This window comes from Pseudophryne corroboree, chromosome 1, assembly GCF_028390025.1.
Source record: "Pseudophryne corroboree isolate aPseCor3 chromosome 1, aPseCor3.hap2, whole genome shotgun sequence".
Lineage (NCBI taxonomy): Eukaryota > Metazoa > Chordata > Amphibia > Anura > Myobatrachidae > Pseudophryne > Pseudophryne corroboree.
In genome coordinates this window covers 297,560,379-297,580,555 of record NC_086444.1, presented here as the reverse complement: position 1 = coordinate 297,580,555, position 20,177 = coordinate 297,560,379, and the positions used below count along the sequence as shown (strand labels likewise).

The 20,177-nt window shown below is 45.3% G+C and overlaps 1 protein-coding gene and 1 long non-coding RNA gene across 3 annotated transcripts in view; one reads left to right on the top strand and one right to left on the bottom strand.

The window, feature by feature from the left end:
* CUX2 (cut like homeobox 2) overlaps window positions 1-20,177 on the bottom strand; it is an 875,100-nt gene that overhangs the window by 76,792 nt on the left and 778,131 nt on the right. For both annotated transcript variants that reach the window (XM_063964372.1, XM_063964373.1), the window contains exon 9: window positions 9,934-9,982. In XM_063964372.1, coding sequence (XP_063820442.1) covers window positions 9,934-9,982 — 49 coding nt within the window. The remainder of the gene's footprint in view (window positions 1-9,933; window positions 9,983-20,177) is intronic.
* Window positions 1-20,177, top strand: part of LOC135065679 (uncharacterized) — a 166,018-nt gene that overhangs the window by 2,191 nt on the left and 143,650 nt on the right. The gene's annotated exons all lie outside the window — the stretch shown is intronic.

The following is a 20,177-nucleotide window of genomic DNA, read 5'->3' as shown; positions in this document are numbered from 1 at the left end:
TAAAATTGCGAACGACGTATTCGCAATATTGCGATTATACCTCTCTTAGCAGTTTCTGAGTAGCTCCAGACTTACTCGGCATCTGCGATCAGTTCAGTGCTTGTCGTTCCTGGTTTGACGTCACAAACACACCCAGCGTTCGCCCAGACACTCCCCCGTTTCTCCAGCCACTCCCGCGTTTTTCCCAGAAACGGTAGCGTTTTTCCGCACACACCCATAAAACGGCCAGTTTCCGCCCAGTAACACCCACTTCCTGTCAATCACACTACGATCACCAGAACGATGAAAAAGCCGTGAGTAAAATTCCTAACTGCATAGCAAATTTACTTGGCGCAGTCGCACTGCGGACATTGCGCATGCGCACTAAGCGGAAAATCGATGCGATGCGAAAAAATTTACAGAGCGAACAACTCGGAATGACCACCCATATCTTTTGATACATCCCTACGGAAAAACAAGATTTTGGTTCTTACTTGCTAAATCTGTTTCTCTGATGCCATGGTATAGCTGGTGCTGGAAAAGTCTGGGAACTAAGAAGTTAACTTTCAGGAAAGCTCAGGATCCTCCTCCCTTACACCTCGCCTTGCCAAGGCCTGAAGGCAAAGAGACGGAGGAAGAAAGACCAATCATACAAACACATCCACATGTCTGGGTTATGTGACCTGGTATCATGCAAAACCCAAAATAAACAAAAAAAAACCCAGGAGAAAACAGGAAGTCATCCAAAGGCCCCCATGGGGAACACTGGAGATACAATGGGGACATCCCAAAGCTGTCCACTAAGGGAGGGAATGCTCCTGAGTTGAACAGAGGAGCCTTCATCCAAAACCAGCATCACTGGAGGTGAAAAGGCGTCAAATCGTTATAAACAAATAAAAATGACATTGCGAATCCATCAAGCAATGGTCTGCTTGGAAGCAGGCCAACTTCTTTTGACCACCTTTTTATAGGACAAAGAGTCCGAACGGTCAAAGTCTCTAGGCCAATCCACATAAATGTGGAGAGCTGTTGTGGAACTAAGTCCCAGCATGCTTTGCCAGCATACCTTCCACTGATTAGCTGGTAAAGCATGCTGGGACTTGTAGTTTCACAACAGCTGGATGACCATGAGTTTGACATGCCTGTCCTACAACATCAGAGGACTAGAGGGGTGTTAGGGAATCTCCATCATCCAGAAAGGATGGAAGATCTTGGAGTTCACCCTCAGAAGGAAAGACTGGGTAGGCCTTAAAACTCCCCGTCAGGATGAAAAATCAGGAATTGAGATATAAGTGACAAAGGGCTCAATTCCGAGACCAAACAAGCCAAAGAAATAGGCAAAAGACAAAAAACTGTTCTTCACATAAGATATTTCAGATCTACCAACTTCAAAGACTCAAAGGGAGAACATTGCAGACCGCAAATTACTATGACCAAATCCCATGGCTCTACCAGAGGTACAAACAGGGCTGAATATAGAGAACCCCTGGAAAAAAAGGTCTGAACAGCCAGCATACGAAGCGTGGCTATTAAATATTGAGGCTGATGCTATAATTTGTGTTAAATTATATTAAGGTTATTTTTACTCAGTTTCCCTTCTATGTACTCCCCTTCTGCATCCACACACCTCTGCATACTCTTTAATTTTTTTTTTAATACGTTTTATTGCACAGATCATGGTTAACAACCGGGACCACTCCAATCAGATTCTCTATAACATAGGTAGTGGATACAGTAAAAGTATGATCCATACACAGTCAGACAAAACCATAATCCATTTTTAAACCATAATATACTGTAGGATAAGGAAAGAAAGTTTTGGCGTAATAGTGAGGTAGGCCGTAAAAAGGATAGAAAACAACACCGCTGCATTCTTATTTTCCATTGGTCAAAGACGTTCCTTTTCTGTAGGCCGAAACTAGGATTTTCATAACCTGGGGCAAGGCAGTAATTTGGCGCCTCCTCCCTCCCCCCCCCCTCAAAACCCCCCCCACAAAACAAACAAACAAACAAACAAACAAACAAACAAACAAACAAACCCTATCACACTAAAATAATCAGATTATCAAAAGTTTTGAAAAAAGGTGATACAATTGGACAATATTCCCCTATGTGCCTCAAATGCCCTATGCGTCACATGCCCCGCCAGCGTGATCAACTACATGCTCCTCTGTGTTTCCCCATACATTGCACTATATCTTAACACTTCATCACTGCACTACATTCCTCTATTCACTGCACTACATCGCTATACTACATCCCCTACACGCTGAAATACATCACTACACTACATGTCCCTATGCACTGCACTACATACCCTATATGCTATACTACATCGCTATGCTACATCCCCTTATATGCTACACCACATAAGTGCACTACATGCCCCTTTATACTGCAATACATTACTACACTATATACCCTATATGGTACACTACATCACTGCACTACACCACCCTATAAGCTACACCAAATCCCCCCATCTGGGAGGCAAAGCGGGGGTTGATATTGCTAACTGGGAGCACAGTGCGCTTCTATAGCTTGTATGGTGCACTGCACGCTAGTCGCAGCACTGCATAGCAAAGAAGAGAGTTTAAGACAGTAGCCGACATAGGAAAGATCCCAGGTACTGGAGCTCACCCGCACAGCATCGCAGCCAGCTGCAGATACATTGCCCTGGGAGCTGTCTGCTGTCTCACTGGAGCAGCACAGCACTACCAGTAAAAAAAACAGCAAAAACTTTCTCTGTAACTCCTTGGCGCCCCCCTTAAATCCGGCACCCGGGGCGCATGCCCCCTTAGCCCCTCCCTAGTTACGGCCCTGTAGCTCATTATTTGTCAGCTGTCTAAACAGCTCCGTCGTTTTCTTCTTTACCAGAGTAACTGATGCAAAATGGGTTTCCTTGAGTACAGATTTGACTTTAAAGAAAGGACGTGTCCTGGGAAGGAAAGTCCTCAATGTAATAGGGAGACTGCCTAAATACGGGCAATTATTTTGCAACCTCAAGCGTGCCGGGGACTACTGCAACGCAGTGGAGCATATATTGATTCTATGCAGCACTTGAAACCTGACCTAGCAATTTTTTGCAGGAAAAGGATCTGAGCACTAATGCACCCGTCACTGTGACAGCTATAGAATACTTTCCCTTTGCTGACATGTTAGGAGTTTGTGAGGGGATTCCAGCAGAGGGCACATAAAGTGGCTGTTAGGAAAGACTGAACTGTAATGGGCCCTACACACAGCGCAATGTGCGCCGAGGTGCCCGGTGCCGATACGGCCGACCCAGCAGCGGAGGAGAAGGGTGACGGGGGGAGTGAAGTTTCGAGATTGTCCATATTGGCTTGCATGTTTAAACGAGCCGGCACCAACGATCAACGAGCGCGGGGCTGCGCATCATTCATCATTGGTGCATACACACTGAAAGATATGAACAATATCTCATTCATTAATGAACGAGATCGTTCATATCTTTCAGTGTAATCGCTCAGCGTGTAGGGCCCTTAAGCCCACACTATCTGTTGCTTTATAGTTTTAGAGTGAAAATGCTAATTTGCTAGTGACCTCCTGTTGCTGTAACATGAGCTGCAGCCAGCTGAGCCTCATGTTTATACAAAATGTAATAGTATTATTTATTATTACACACAGCAACACACTGCACCCAGAAAGTTCTGGAAGGCTCCATAAAACAATATAACCGGTATCCAATTAGCTGCGGTCATTTACCACAGATAATGTATCAGCCCAGGGCTATCCAATTAGCCCCCATAAGTAGCTCTTATTGGGGATTATGCTTCGTGCCTTAAGATTTTTTTGCGCTAAAGTATGCATATGTGAAGTTATCCTGGATCCCATGTGTTATCGAGTGAAAATGGGTCATTTACCGCACAATAAAAATGGGCTATAATTGGATAGCCCAGTACTATCATGCTATTTTATCCTGTTTTTGCCGTGCTATAAATTACTGCATGCAATTGGATGCTGGCTTAATTCTGTTACACCAACTACACCTAGAGGGGAATTCAATTAGGCCTGATAATTTTTTGGGTGCTGAAAATGGAACTTTCAGGAAGTCCAATTACAGCCCGTTTTTTAGCAGCCCAAATATTACCTTTTTGTGGGCGACAACACATGGAATCTGTGTTAAGTTCATGAACCTATGTTTTCACTGCTCTGATAGTGAAAACAAGGTAGTTATCAGGGATTTTTTCTAGGGACCTCAGTTGGCCTGGGAAAAAAAAATCCCAGATAAGTGCTGGCCTCGTGAAGACTTTGAGACTAATTGGATAGGCCTGGGGGATCAAATATTCCGCCGTAAATTACTGCAGGCGATTGAATGTCCTCCCTTAAAATAAAATATAGAATTTGACTGCAGATAAGAACCACTTGGCCCATCTAGTCTGCCCCTTTTTTTTTTGAAACCATATTTTTTATCTCAAACCTTATTTGATCCTTATTTCTTTGTAAGGATATCCTTATGTCCATCCCATGCATGTTTAAATTGCTCTACTGTCTTAGCCTCTACGACCTCTGATGGGAGGCTATTCCACTTGTCCACAACCCTTTCTGTGAAGTAATTTTTCCTGAAATATCCCCTAAACCTACCTCCCTCCAGTCTCAGTGCATGTCCTTGTGTCCTATTTCTTCTCTTCATTCGAAGAATTCTGGACTTTGTTAAAACCCTTGATATATTTGAAACCTTCTATCATGTCCTCCCTTTCCCTTCTCTACTCCAAACTATACATATTGAATTTTTTTTAGTCTTTCTGGGTATGTTTTGTGATGTAGGCCATGCACCATTTTAGTTGCCCTTCTTTGAAACAGTCTCTAATGTATTAATATCCTTTTCAAGATATGGCCTCCAGAATTGAACACAGTATTCTAGATGAGGCTGTACCAATGAACTAAACAGTGGCATTATTACTTATTTCTTTCTGCTGCTGATTCCCCTCCCAATGCATCCAAGCATCTGACTAGCTTTCCTCATTGCTTTGTCACATTGCTTACCTGCCTTTAAGTCACCTGAAATAGGTGATTCCTAGATCCCTTTCCTCCTCAGTAGTTTCCAGTATAGTGCCATTAATACTATATTTAGCCTTTGGATTTGTGAGACCCAAGTGCATGATTTTGCATTTTTTGGCATTAAACTGTAATTGCCATACTCTTGACCATTCCTCTAGTCTTCCTAGATCCTCAATAAATTGTTTTACCCCTCCTCGTGTGTCTACCCTCTTGAATACCTTTGTGTCATCTGCAAAAAGGCATACTTTCCCTTTAATGCCATTTGCAATATCACCAATAAAGATATTAAACAGCAATGGTCCAAGTACAGATCCCTGGGGTACTCCACTGGTAACATTTCCCTCCTGTGAATGCACTCCATTTACTACAACTCTCTGTTTTCTATCCTGCAACCGAGATCTTATTCATTCAACAATCTTAGTATCCAATACCAGGTTTTCGAGCTTATTTAGCAATCTGCGATGTGGAACAGTGTCAAAAGCTTTACTAAAGTCTAGATAAGCTATATCCACGGCTTTATCCATCACTTTATTCACACAGTCTAAAAATTCAATAAGGTTTGTTTGACATGATCTCCTACCAGTGAGTGCATGCAGTTCTGGATACTGTAAATTGCTTTATTTGAGATAATCTACAACGCTTTCTTTTAAGAGTGTTTCCATCAATTTCCCTACTACTGATGTAAGACTTACTGATCTGTAGTTGTTTGCCTCTTCCTTGCTCCCACTTTTGTGCAGTGGGACTATGTTCGCTCTTTTCCAGTCTTCTGGAATTACTCCTGTAGCTGGTTGAATAATTCTATTAATGGTGCGACCAGCAACTCTATAAATTCTTAATCTGGCATGGTAAACTAAGCAGACCAACAATAACCTGACAATTTAAGGTGAGATATAGAGGAGGCACACCACACTCTAGCACCAAACTTTCTAAGCATTAGCTGGAAAAGATGACCTTCTGCGGGCTGCCTGCAGCAATGAGATAGCCAAAAGGCAGGGGAGGAGTGAAAAGGAAGAAACCTTCTTCACCGACCGCCAGGGATTCCCGTTGTTCTCAGTCCAGTGGTCCAGTGACGGAGTGATGAACCGTCCGTCACTGAGCTGCACCCTCCCCCCCAATGGCCTCCTACACCTGGGGGAGAAACGACGCTGTCATATTGAAATGGCTCCTTTGTCTGCTCTTCCACCGCAGGTGCGGTGCAGATCCCTTTTGTCTGTTCTGGGGTCCGGTTAGAGCTACTGCCTGTGGTGACAGAGCTGCTGCCTCTGGAGCAGGAATCAGTTGGTGTGATTGGCATGAGTGCAACATCACAGCTGGCCACCCTGAGTGTAAGGAAGAAAATAATAAAATACAAAGTGAAAAAGATTATAGAAAAATGAGTATAGCTGCAGGAGCAGCTAAAAATGTGAATGACTCTTAAAGCACTAATAAAAACTGGACGGGGGCGGGGTATGGGGGAGGAAGAGCCTGGGCTTTCCTGAAAGTTAACTTCATAATGCCTAGACTCCTCCAGCAGCAGCTATACCCATGGCATATCCAAAGTCCCACATTGCTGAAAAAGAAAGAGCTGTTAATTATTACTGCACCATAGTGGTTTATGGATAAAACATGAAGAACAATTGTGACATACGGTAAAGGAAATTATATAGCTAAATCTATCTTTAAAAATGATTAATACTAATCAGGATTCTTGTAAAAGACGATGCTAGGAAGAGTTAGTATAAAGCCGGGTATATGGTCTAGAAATTAGACTAAATCTATGCAAAATTGACCACAGAGAGGTCAACAGCCAAATGGTTTATTAAATACACTGTCTGGACAGCAAAAAGCAGGCTTTGTTACTGTACCTAAGTTTTTTCCTCTGTCACTTAACTCATACTGCGAATTCTAATTTTTAAAGATTTTCATGTTTGGATAGGAATACATAATGGGTCAGATGTATTAACCCGGAGAAGGAATAAAGAAGTGATAAAGCAGTGTTAAGTGCAAGGTGATAACACACCAGGCAATCATTACGGATCTGAAAAATGACAGTTAGGAGCTGATTGGCTGGTGCGTTATCACCTTGCACTTTATCACTGCTTTATCCCTTCTCCAGGCTTAATACATCTGCCCCAATGTTAGAAATGTATATAGTACACATATACCATGCGATCATATACACCTTTGATTTGCATCTGACGAACAACTCACATAGGGGTATATGCAATTCCGGACAAATTGCGGCAATTTTTCGCCCGTTTTTAAATTCGACACAATTCGACCGTCGAATTCCGGCCGGCGGGCGCCGGAATTCGACATATTCAATAAAAAACGGATTTGACAGTCCCGCTGTCGAAAAACGGACCAATTGACGGATTTTGAATCGACTTTACAGACGGTACAAAAAACGGTAAAAAACCAGAAAAAAAATAGTGTGGGGTCCCCCCTCCTAAGCATAACCAGCCTCGGGCTCTTTGAGCCGGTCCTGGTTGCAAAAATACGGGGGGGGAAATGATAGAGGATACCCCGTATTTTAACAACCAGCACCGGGCTCTGTGCCTGGTCCTGGTGCAAAAAATACGGGGGACAAAAAGAGTAGGGGTCCCCCGTATTTTTTTGTACCAGCACCGGGCTCCACTAGCTGGACAGATAATGCCACAGCCGGGGGACACTTTTATACCGCTCCCTGCGGCCGTGGCATTAAATACCCAACAATTCACCCCTGGCCGGGGTACCCTGGAGGAATGGGGATCCCTTCAATCAAGGAGTCCCCCCCCCAGCCACCCAAAGGCCAGGGGTGAAGCCCGAGGCTGTCCCCCCCATCCAAGGGCTGCGGATGGGGGGCTGATAGCCTTGTTGAAAATGAACGAATATTGTTTTTTGCAGAAGAACTACAAGTCCTAGCAAGCCTCCTCCGCAAGCTGGTACTTGGAGAACCACAAGTACCAGCATGCGGGGGGAAACGGGCCCGCTGGTACCTGTAGTTCTTCTGCAAAAAAAATACCCAAATAAAAACAGGACACGCACACTGTGAAAAATACAACTTTATTTCACACATGCCAACACATACATACTTACCTATGTTGACACGCCGACTGCCACGTCTCCAATGTCGAAGAATCCGGGGTACCTGAAAATAAAATTATATACTCACCTAAATCCAGTGTCCTGTGATATTTGTAATCCACGTACTTGGAGAGAAAAAAAACGCATACCGGATCCACACGGACTAAAAGGGGTCCCATGTTTACACATGGGACCCCTTTCCCCGAATGCAGAGACCCCCCGTGACTGCTGTCACAGAGGGTCCCTTCAGCCAATCAGGGAGCGCCACGTCGTGGCACTCTCCTGATTGGCTGTATGCGCGTCTGAGCTGTCAGACGCGCATCGCACAGCCCCCTCCATTATCTTCAATGGTGGGAATTTTGCGGTCAGCGGTGAGGTCACCCGCGGTCAGCGGCTGACCGCGGGTAACCCCACCCATGACCACAAAGTTCCCACCATTGAAATGAATGGAGGTGCTGTGCGATGCGCTGTCTGCCAGCTCAGACGCGCATAGGGAATCAGGAGAGTGCCAGGACGTGGCGCTCCCTGATTGCCTGAAGGGACCCTCTGTGACAGGAGTCACAGGGGGTCTCAGCATTCGGGGAAAGGGGTCCCATGTGTAAACATGGGACCCCTTTCAGTCCGTGTGGATCGGGTATGCGGTTTTTTTGTGTGCCAAGTACGTGGATTACAAATATCACTGGACACTGGATTTAGGTGAGTATAATTATCTTTTCTTTTCAGGTACCCCATGGATTCTACTTGGAGAAGTGGACCGAACATCGTGTCAACATAGGTAAGTATGTATGTGTCGGTATGTGTGAAATAAAGTTGTATTTTCACGGTGTGCGTGTCCTGTTTTTATTTGGGTATTTTTTTTGCAGAAGAACTACAGGTACCAGCGGGCCCGTTTCCCCCCCCCCTCGCATGCTGGTACTTGTGGTTCTCCAAGTGTGGTTCTCTTGATTGAAGGGGTCCCCACTCCTCCAGGGTACCCCGGCCAGGGGTGACTAGTTGGGTATTTAATGCCATGGCCGCAGGGAGCGGTATAAAAGTGTCCCCCGGCTGTGGCATTATCTGTCCAGCTAGTGGAGCCCGGTGCTGGTACAAAAAATACGGGGGACCCCTACTCTTTGTGTCCCCCGTATTTTTTGCACCAGGACCAGGCGCAGAGCCCGGTGCAGGTTGTTAAAATACGGGGGATCCCCTGTAATCCCCCCCCCCCCGTATTTTTGCAACCAGGACCGGCTCAAAGAGCCCGAGGCTGGTTATGCTTAGGAGGGGGGACCCCACGCAATTTTTTTTCAGGTTTTTAACCCATTCCATTAAAAAAATATATATTTTTTAAATATATAAATGATACTTGTGCCTCCTAAATAGACAAACCAAGTACCTAATCCCTTCTAATATAAATAGATATGCTATTAGCAATAAAAAAACACACAAAAAAAACATGTTTTTAAAAAATGTTATTACATTCCGCCAGCAAAGTGAGGCGGATTGAAAATGACGAATTTACTGTCGAAAAGCACTGTTGTCGAATTTACATTCTTCAATTGAATATACTTTTGTCGAAAAGCCGCATTTGTACCATTGCAAAAATGTAGAATTTGTCAAATGTCGAATTTCAAAAAGTCGAATTTGAAAAGTCAGTTTTTTTGACGAAAAGTACTGTAATGCATTGTCGATTTTTTTTTTGGGGCGAAAAAGTCCAGTTTTTCGACATTTTCGGGAATTCGACCGCAATTGCATATACCCCATAAGGTATAGTTTTTTAACTTTATCCTTGTATGAAATACATATTCTTCAGATCCACCCAAGGTCGCAAAGTGAAGCCAGGTGTCTAGCACACCATGCACCATGTGTAACATTACATTATAGTTATAAACCTTACAGAAAACTAGTGCTTACCCGATGAGCTTTTTCAAGATTGGTCATTATCATGCCCACTTCATCCGCCCTAAAGAACAGTAAACACAATAGAACGTAAATATTTTTCTTGTACATTCATAGTTATAGTTGCATGACAAGAAGGGGTCTGGTTGCTTTCCCTTGTATAAATACATTTGTTTTTGAATTTATTTATTTATTTTACATTCAACTTTGTTGGGCAAAGGAACACATACATTAAGTACAGTTAGCTGATAAATAAATGTTACTAATGCTGGGCATACACACTACAATTATCTGTCCGATTTGCCTGATACTGGTGGATTGGCCAGATAATTGTTTAGTGTATGCTCACAACCAATCCGGTTATATCAATCAGTTGGACATGCCGGATCGTCCAGAATGTCCGTCCCACGTGATATTTTGTGTGTTAAAATTTGGCCACATCAGGCAGTGTATGCAGCAACTGCCCGAGCAAATGACAGTTCCCTCTTGTGTGGGGGGAGAGTGTACTCACCCCTCCCTTCTTGCTCAAGTTAGTGTCAATGGCTGTTCAGAGCCGCTGACTTCCTGTACAGTGGCTCTTCTAGTGGCAGTGTAGAGGCACTAGAGGTAAAAATTGCTATGTATGTGTAGCACTGGGTGGGGTGCAAAGGCGCAGCAGCAGCGATGGTTGGGGGATGCATCCGCAGGAGCAGTGCCTGCTGCTGTATGCAGGGTGCATCGGTCGTTTCCCTCTCCTCTCCCTGTGTACTCAGCTCTCCTTTCTCTCCCCTAACATTAACGTGCCACTCTGGTGCCCCTCTTCATTGCAGCAAGTGTTTGTAGGTATGTGTGTGTAACGGTGTGCATCTTCAATATACTTTGGGTACTGCTGCAGTTCTACCATGTCGAACACCGACAGCATGAGGCCTAGTACTTGCATCGCCGAGTGTATCGACACTCGCGGGCGAGAGAGGAAGCATCGCATCCTGACCTGAAGTTTCAAGACTTTCTCCTGAGACAAGAACAACCGCTGGTTGTGTGTGCCCAACAACGCCCCCAGGTGCACCATGCTCTGAGCAGGGACCAGGGATGATTTCTTCCAGTTGATGAGCCACCTGTGGGCTTGCAGAAACTGTACCGTTAGATCCAGATGACAGAGGAGAACGTCTGGGGAATTCACCAAGATCAGCAAGACGTCCAGATATGGTAGGATCCTGATACCCTGACGACGGAGCAGGGCCGTCATCACCGCCATTACCTTAGTGAAGATTCGCGGAGCCGTAGTCAGTCCAAAGGGTAAGGCCCGGAATTGATAATGGAGGTTGCCAATAGCAAACCGCAGGTATAGCTGATGCCACACGGCAATAGGTATATGTAGGTAAGCATCCTGTATGGATACCATATAGTCCCCTGACCCGAAAGCCAGGACAATAGATCGAAGGGTTTCCATACAAAACTTGGAGACCCTCACAAACTTGTTCAAAGACTTGAGGCTGATAATGGGCCGAGAGGAACCATTCGGTTTCGGGACTAGAAACAGCGTTGAATAGTACCTCCTGCCTCTCTGAGCCAGAGGCACCGGCACTACCACTCCTGTGTCCAGGAGGGACTGAACCACCGAACGAAGAGTCTTTGCCTTTACCTGATCCGAAGGGATGTCTGTCAGGCAAAAATGATGAGGGGGACGTTTCTTGAAGGATATGGCGTATCCGTGAATGACGACTTCCTGTACCCAGGCGTCTGAAGTTGTTTTCAACTCTGTTTTGAAAGCAGGCTGACGGGCAGCCAATGCACATTTAGGTTTGGGCTTAGTGGATTTGTAAGTGCGAGCCTGTATCGGGTAAGCCTGACCCTTTGCCTGACCTGGAGGTCGAAAGGAACGAATGGAAGTACTCTTAGCCTTCGGAGCCGAAGGAGTAGTACTAGGCAGACATGCAGTCTTAGCAGATGCTAAGTCAGCAATGATCTTGTTGAAATCTTCCCCAAAAAAGTATGTTTCCCTCAAAAGGGATCACCTCCAAGGCCTTTCTAGAGTCCAGATCTACAGATCAGGACCGCAACCAGAGGATCCGGCGAGCCATAATAGACATAGTAGATGCTTTGGCTGCCAGGATACCTGCATCAGATGCCGCCTCCTAAATATAATGGAAGGCCGTAATAATATATGACAAACACCGCCTAGCATTATCAGGAAAATTAGACGGTAGTTCCGCCTCAACTTCCTGAACCCAGGCCTCTATAGCTTTAGCAGCCCAAGAGGCCGCAACAGTAAGCCTATGCATAGCTCAGGCAAGAGTGTAAATAGACTTCGAGCAACCCTCCACACGCTTATCCGTCGGAAGGTGACAGTAGTGACAGGAGGAGCAGATGAGACCACCAATTGTTACTTAACTCTGCAGCGAGGGGATAACGAGCTAGCATCTTCGCAGACAAGGAAAACTTCTTACCCGGTTTTCCCAGGATTCCTGACTAATATCAACCAAGTGGTCAGAATGAGGTAAAACCAACTTAGTAACCTTCTGACGTTTAAACTTATCTGGTTTCGCAGAGATAGCTGGAAGCCCTTCATCATCGATTTGAAGTATCAGCCTGACAGCCTCCAAGAGGTCAGGAACATCCACCTGTGTCAGAAATTCCCCATCAGAAGCATCTGCATCAGAGTCTGAAGAGTCAGTAAAAGCCCGTCTACATCGGATGAGGTATCCGAAACATGTGTGGATTGTGAGGAATTAATGGCCCGTTTAGATGACCCCCTGGTCTTAGGCGGGCGAGAGTCAGGATTTTGCTTAGCTAGTGACTAATGTAATTGCTGTAACCAAGAGAACAGAGAATCTGCCCATGGCGGATTAACTGCAGGGACAATATGTAATGGAACAGGAGGTCCCACAGGGGGCGCAAGTCTAATTACTAGCGTAGTCAGTAAATTAGAGAAAAACAGCCTAAGTTGGGTCTTGATTTGCCCCCGTTGCTGCAGACTGACCATGGGGTATAAAACCCCCAGTACCTGAACCCTCAGCTGCTATGTTTTCCTCCGAGAAATCCGTGGCATCAACACTGCATGGTGCAGGATCAGTCATGGATTTACCACCCTGTGTAGCAGACATGATATGTAAGCGTAACCCTAGGGTGTAACAGTACAAGATAAGCAGACAAACTACCTGACAAAAATCCCCTGTATGGTGTGACTGCAAGTCAGAGCAAAAACAGAAGATTTCTGAGGTAAAATGTGAGGTAAAATGTGACTGAAAAACAGAGAGAAAAATACAATGGGGGTAATTCTGAGTTGATCGCAGCAGCAAGAAAGTTAGCAATTGGGCAAAACCATGGCCCTCATTCCGAGTTGTTCGCTCGCAAGCTGCTTTTAGCAGCTTTGCACACGCTAAGCCGCCGCCTACTGGGAGTGAATCTTAGCTTATCAAAATTGCGAACGAAAGATTAGCAAAATTGCGAATAGACACTTCTTAGCAGTTTCTGAGAAGCTCCACACTTACTCGGCATCTGCGATCAGTTCAGTCAGTTTCGTTCCTGGTTTGACATCACAAACACACCCAGCGTTCGCCCAGGCACTCCCCCAGTTCTCCAGCCACTCCCGCGTTTTTCCCAGAAACGGTAGCGTTTTTTCACACACACCCATAAAACGGCCAGTTTCCGCCCAGAAACACCCACTTCCTGTCAATCACATTACGATCACTAGAACGAGGAAAAAAACGTGAGTAAAATTCCTAACTGCATAGCAAAGTTACTTGGCGCAGTCGCAGTGCGGACATTGCGCTTGCGCACTAAGCGGAAAATCGCTGCGATGCGAAAAAATTTACCGAGCGAACAACTCGGAATGACCCCCATGGTTTTGACCAATTGCTAAAAAATTTCCTGCTGCGATCAACTTGGAATTACCCCCAATATACGTATATCCTGTGAAATACCTACATTATCTAATAACCCTGACGCACGGAGCCCCCTCAGGATACAGAATATAGGGATAGCCGTATGTGTGAGATACACGAAACAGAGACCACACAGCAGCCATTGGCACACAGTCACATATACAATGCAGAGATTATTACCAACAATAAAACTGCACTGGACCAGCAATACTAAGTAACTATACCATTGCGTAAAGCTATGTAGATATATATATATATATATATTATATATATATAGATAGATATAACAATGCACAGTAAAGACTGGATGTATATCACAGGGTACTTGTACTAAATAACCCTGAATGTATGCACTTGTTCTTAACTAACACTGTCTAGACGACATGTAGAATACTTAAGTGTCCTGTAAATGCACAGCACTAATGAAGCAGGCGGCATTACAGAGGAGGCATTGCCCACTAGTCCCAGAGTCAGCGTAGCATGTGTGTAATGGTGCCCAAATGCTGACAGGGACTGAGGGAGACAGAGAGATGCAGCTTCAGGGTTGGAACATTTACTCTAAATGGCGCCCAGGGGCTGGGGGAGGGGCTACAGGTCAGAGCCTTATTCTCTTGCTGGACTTCACCACCGGGTACTGTGGGCCATAATAAAACAGTTATATATATAACCGACCTGTGCCCCTGCTCTAGTAGTCTAGTGGAGTGCCTGTACCAACACAGTGTCCACGCCAGCGCACGCGGCCCGCCTCCTAATGGCCGCGCCGTGATTTTCCTCCCTTGATGCGGCCACGCGATCCTGGAGAGCTGCAGCAAGTGTGTGTGCCCTAGGTGAAGAACCAGAACCCGGCAACCAGGGACGCGGGAGTATACAGCGCCGCCGAGGGAGGTGATGGAGCTGCAGCAGGAGATGTCAGAATGACAACTAGCACTAAGGGCCCTACACACTTAAAGATTATCTGTCCAATCTGGCTGATTGAAAAGAAAATCTGGCAATGTTTGGGAGCAAATGACAATCAATCATTTGCTCCCAAAATCAAGAAAATAGATAAAAACGGTTGTTCAGATAAATTGGTTTAATGAAACAAACATAACCAATTTGTCTGAAAGTCCATTTGTGTCTGTTTTCCAGACAAAAATGACTTTGAGAGCAAATAGTCAATTGTCATTTGCTCCCAGACATTGCCAGATTTTCTTTCCAATCAGCCAGATTGGACAGATAGTCTTTAAGTGTGTAGGGCCCTTAAGAGTGCCTCTGCTGCAGCCCTTGAAGTCTTCTATCTTCTTTTAAGAAAGCTCTTTTCAGGGCTGCTGGAGCACCAACTTACAAACTGAGCTCCTGTGCACGGAGGCGGGGTTATAGAGGAGGCGGCGCTGAGCATTTTCGGAACAGTCAAAGCTTTTAGCCTATTGGTGCCTCAGATCAAGATCCTACTCTACACCCCAATGTTATTCCCTGTGGAACCCCAGTGTACCCCGATACAGAAAGTATCTTATACATCCAATGGTTAGGGAGAATGATGGCTCTGACAAGGAACTCTCCTCCAAAATGAAGTATCTGCTTTTCACCATACCCATCCCTTTAGTGCACTCTGATTTGGCACCATTGCAAAATGCTTAAATACGTTTGAAAAAGTGGTTTCCCCAGTGTACAGAAGAAAATACAGCATGTACATGGACATAGCATGGTACTTACTATCCCCCACTTTCCACATACAGCACTGTGGTAACACAGCTAAAGCAACAATTTGTGACATGCAATATAGATGGGCTGCTTTGAGACAATATGTTAATGTGGCCCTCTATTAGAACAGGTTTTATGGACCCCTCGCAGATTACCTAACCCCCAATGTTAATAATCCTGTTTTTTCTGCCGCACTTGACACTGTGACTGCATATCTATTATGGTAGACAAACAGAATATTGGTTAGCTTCACAGATTTCCTACATTGGCGGAAAATCAGATAATTGTGCAATTTTCATAGGTGAGAATAAAGACCATAGATACAGTAAAGACTATAGATACAGTACAGTGTGTCTAGATTTGGGATTATGCAGAGGCCAGGAGAAGCCTGCTGGAGATATGTCTAATCTGTATTTCACATTTGCAAGATGAGCTGCAGATAAGATAACAATCACTAAGCAACCTGGGTAAGGCAGTTAGAGTATACTACCACACAGTGGAAAATTCTGTAAGAATTTATTGCTCTATCAATCATCCTACTGTACAACCTATGGTTATATGGTTGCACACATACTGTATTTGAGTGGTCTTCAGTATACCGGCGCCGGAATCCCGACAGCCGGCATACCGACACTTATTCTCCCTCGTGGGGGTCCACGACCCCCCTGGGGGGAGAATAAAATAGCATGGCGCGCATAGCGCACCACCGTGCCCGTAGCGTGGCGAGCGCATGCTGGTCGCCGGGAGCCCGACCAACGGCATACCATACTGAACCCCTGTATTTCACTACAGATTGATTGCACTGTATGTTTTCCTCTGTCTAATGCATGTTTCTGATGAGGAAGTAAACCAGGGTCCTAATGGAACATGTGGTGGAGTTGTCAAAAAAATGTAAACAAAAAAGGGTGGCATTAAAATCTTTATAGTAATGTCCACATCCTCCCTTATGCTTGGAAAGTACTGTTGGGACAGACCTGGAAACTTACAAAGCAAAAGCAGCTTTCCGTACTATGGCCCTCATTCCGAATTGTTCGCTCATTGCCGAATTTCGCTATATTGCGATTAGTCGCTTACTGCGCATGCGCAATGTTCGCAGAGCGCATGCGCTTAGTTATTTTACTCAAAAGTTAGGTATTTTACTCACGGCATTACGAGGAATTTTCTTCGTTCTGGTGATCGGAGTGTGATTGACAGGAAGTGGGTGTTTTCCGGGCGGAAACTGGCCGTTTTATGGGTGTGTGTGAAAAAACGCTGCCGTTTCTGGGAAAAACGCGGGAGTGGCTGGAGAAACGGGGGAGTGCCTGGGCGAACGCTGGGTGTGTTTGTGACGTCAAACCAGGAACGAAACTGACTGAACTGATCGCAGTGGCAGAGAAAGTGTCGAGCTACTCGGAAACTGCTAAGAAATTTCTATTCACAATTTGGCGAATCTTTCGTTCGCAATTCTGCTATGCTAAGATACACTCCCAGAGGGCGGCGGCTTAGCGTGTGCAATGCTGCTAAAAGCAGCTAGCGAGCGAACAACTCGGAATGAGGGTCTATGTGTAAAGACCAGATAATGGTGGTCATTCCGAGTTGTTCGCTCGCTAGCAGTTTTTAGCAGCCGTGCAAACGCTATGCCGCCTTCCACTGGGAGTGTATTTTAGCTTAGCAGAAGTGCGAACGAAAGGATCGCAGAGCGGCTACAAAGTCTTTTTGTGCAGTTTTAGAGTAGCTCAAAACCTACTCAGCGCTTGCGCTCACTTCAGACTGTTCAGTTCCTGTTTTGACGTCACAAACACACCCTGCGTTCGCCCAGCCACGCCTGCGTTTTTTCGAACACTCCCTGAAAACGGTCAGTTGACACCCAGAAACGCCCACTGCATGTCAATCACTCTGCGGCCAGCAGTGCAACTGAAAAGCTTCGCTAGACCTTGTGTGAAACTACATCGTTCGTTGTAATAGTACGTAGCGCGTGTGCATTGCGCCGCATACGCATGCGCAGAAGTGCCATTTTTTTTGCCTCATCGCTGCACAGCGAACGAATGCAGCTATCGAACAACTTGAAATGACCACCTATATTGCCCAATGCTGGAATAGTGAGCCTCTATTTCTTATAGATATCTGTATCTGGATATCTGTAGCCAGTGTACCAGAGTTTTCTGAATATTCTGAAAAGTCTGAATAAATTTGGAAATACTGGTTGGCTACGCTCAAGGCAGCCATAAGAAATATCAAGACCCGATACTAAGGAAGGGGGCATGAAAAACTGGTGCCACATTGTGAACATGGGGGCTGCTCTGTACATGCTGCAGAGTAAAGTGTGGTCACTCCATGCTGGGGACGTAGCTGCACCTCTGTTACAGGACTGGGTGCCCATAGCTACACTAGAAAATTTTCTGACCTCTTTAACAGTCCTGAATATAATATAAAGCAGCTGTTCTCCTCTACTTCAATCTAATAACTAATAATTTGGCAGTTGTTTAAATGGTTGGTGGCTGAGGCACACATGGGCAAAAAAGGTGCTGAGGTACACACTGTCAGGAAGGGGTGCATTGGCACACATAGGCAAAGGGGCACAAAGGGCCACCCTGGGCAGACAGCGACTCACAGGCTGAAGATGGCGAAGAGGCACATATATGCCGGAGGTGGAGTGCAGAGGCACACATGGGCAGGAGGGGGCACATAAGCACACATAGGCAGGAGGGAGTACAGAAGCACACACTGACAGGAGGGGACACAGCAGCATGCATAGCCAGGAGGGGGCACAGAGGCACACATGGGCAGAAGAGAACGTAGGGGCACACACAGGCAGAAGAGGGCATGCATGGGCAGGAGGGGGTGCCAGGGGGGAACGCTAGGGCAGGATGGGCACGTGAGACCACAAAGGTCATTGTAGCACAAATGGGAAGAAGGGATGCTGAGGCATGCTTTGGCAGGGGAGCGCTGTGGCATGCATGGGTAGGAGGGAGAATGGAGGCAAATGGGCAGGAGGGAGCACTAAGGCAGAAGGTGAAGGCTCACACGGAAGGCAGAAGCCTCACATTGAATGGGGGGTGGGCGGAGTGGGGTGGTAAGGGAGCTCAGAGCACACATGACCAAAAAGACAGTTTTTAATGCCCTTGCCATGTCCTGTTCAGAACTTACTAAACAAAGCTACTACAAAATTAACACCTACTGAAGTGGTGGAAACAATAATGAATATGGGTAAGGAGAAGTAAGGTTCAACACCAAAATATTGACATGCCAATACGCAATAATCAGGACACTCAAATACATGACTACTTATAATGGGCTATGGGGAAAAACTAAGCACAGGCTTATAAGGGTGTGTATCGCGTGACCGGTGGCCAGGAGACCGCTGGTCACCATACCGACGCCGGCATCCCGGCATTGAGATGCCCGGCAGGGGTGAAGGGGGGTGCAACAAAGCCCCTTGCGGGCTCCGTGGTGAGCTGTTCTATTTCCACTCCATGAATGTTGTGGTCACCCACGAGTGGGAATAGTCCCTCGTGCCGACTGTCGGGATTGTGGGGAGGTGGGATGTAGGTGCTGCTATTGTGACTGGCGGTGACATAACTACATCCCGCTTCTAAAGAGGACTTACTACACAGTTCAAATTGATTGTTGAAGGAAAGGACACAATTTTTAGTCAGTGAAAATCCTGCTACTATAGTATGAATAGCAAATAGAACTGCTAGACTCAGAAAGGGGGGATCGGGCGCTGCTGCATGATTTCTGCTCGTATCCTCCGGAGATAGCCACTTTACGCATCTAAACCATGTGCATTTTGGTGTGACATGCGCGATAAGTAATGCAGTCACACCCGATCGCAAAACAACTGAATAGCCTGTAGGGGCTGCATTAGTTATTGCCTCCCCAAATAAAATTGACTTCCCCCCAAAGACTGTAAATGTGCATTTTATGCTAATGGTTATATAGCTGGTGCTATATCTATAAATGTCAAATAAATTTTATAAGGAGACATTACATACTGTTCCGGAGACATGCCAGAACGTTGCAGCAGGTCATATAGCTAATATATATTATAGGGCAGTTATACATATAAAGGGATACATTTACTAAGCGGTGGATTGTTTGGGATGAAAGGTTTCAAAGGATGAATGTTTCTAAGGACGTTGTCTGTGACTTATACTGGATAATTTTATGATCAATATTCAAGGACTATGAAGTAACCTCATATCTCATTGTTCTCTTACCTGCAGGTACGAATAGTGGAACAAAAATTACCAGCAAACTGTATTGCATCTGCTAATTTATCACATATGAATACCATGAATGCTTAGCTATAGGTACGAATAGTGGATTAATTATTATTAGCAGATTTAAACAGGTTTTATTGTTGTTTTTTGGGTAATGTGTGATAGTTTCATCCCCACACACCATTTGTTTGTGTAAGTTTTATTGCTTCAAATGGGTGATGGGCTAGGGGAGGGTCCAATCAATCAATGGGCTTACATACACGTCTGTTGGTCTTAATATTAGTGTGTAGTCTAGCTGAATCAGCTTGGCTGAATCAGTTTGGGATGGAAGATTTCAAAGAATGAATGTTTCTAAGGACGCTGTCTGTGACTTATACTGGATTTAAACTGGATGGAAACTGAAAGGAAACAACAAACAAATGCAAAAAAAACCCCAAACCTTCACAATCCACCAATACTTGGGACTGCAGCTACAAATGTATGTTTACTTCTAATATTCTCCAATCCTCTTACT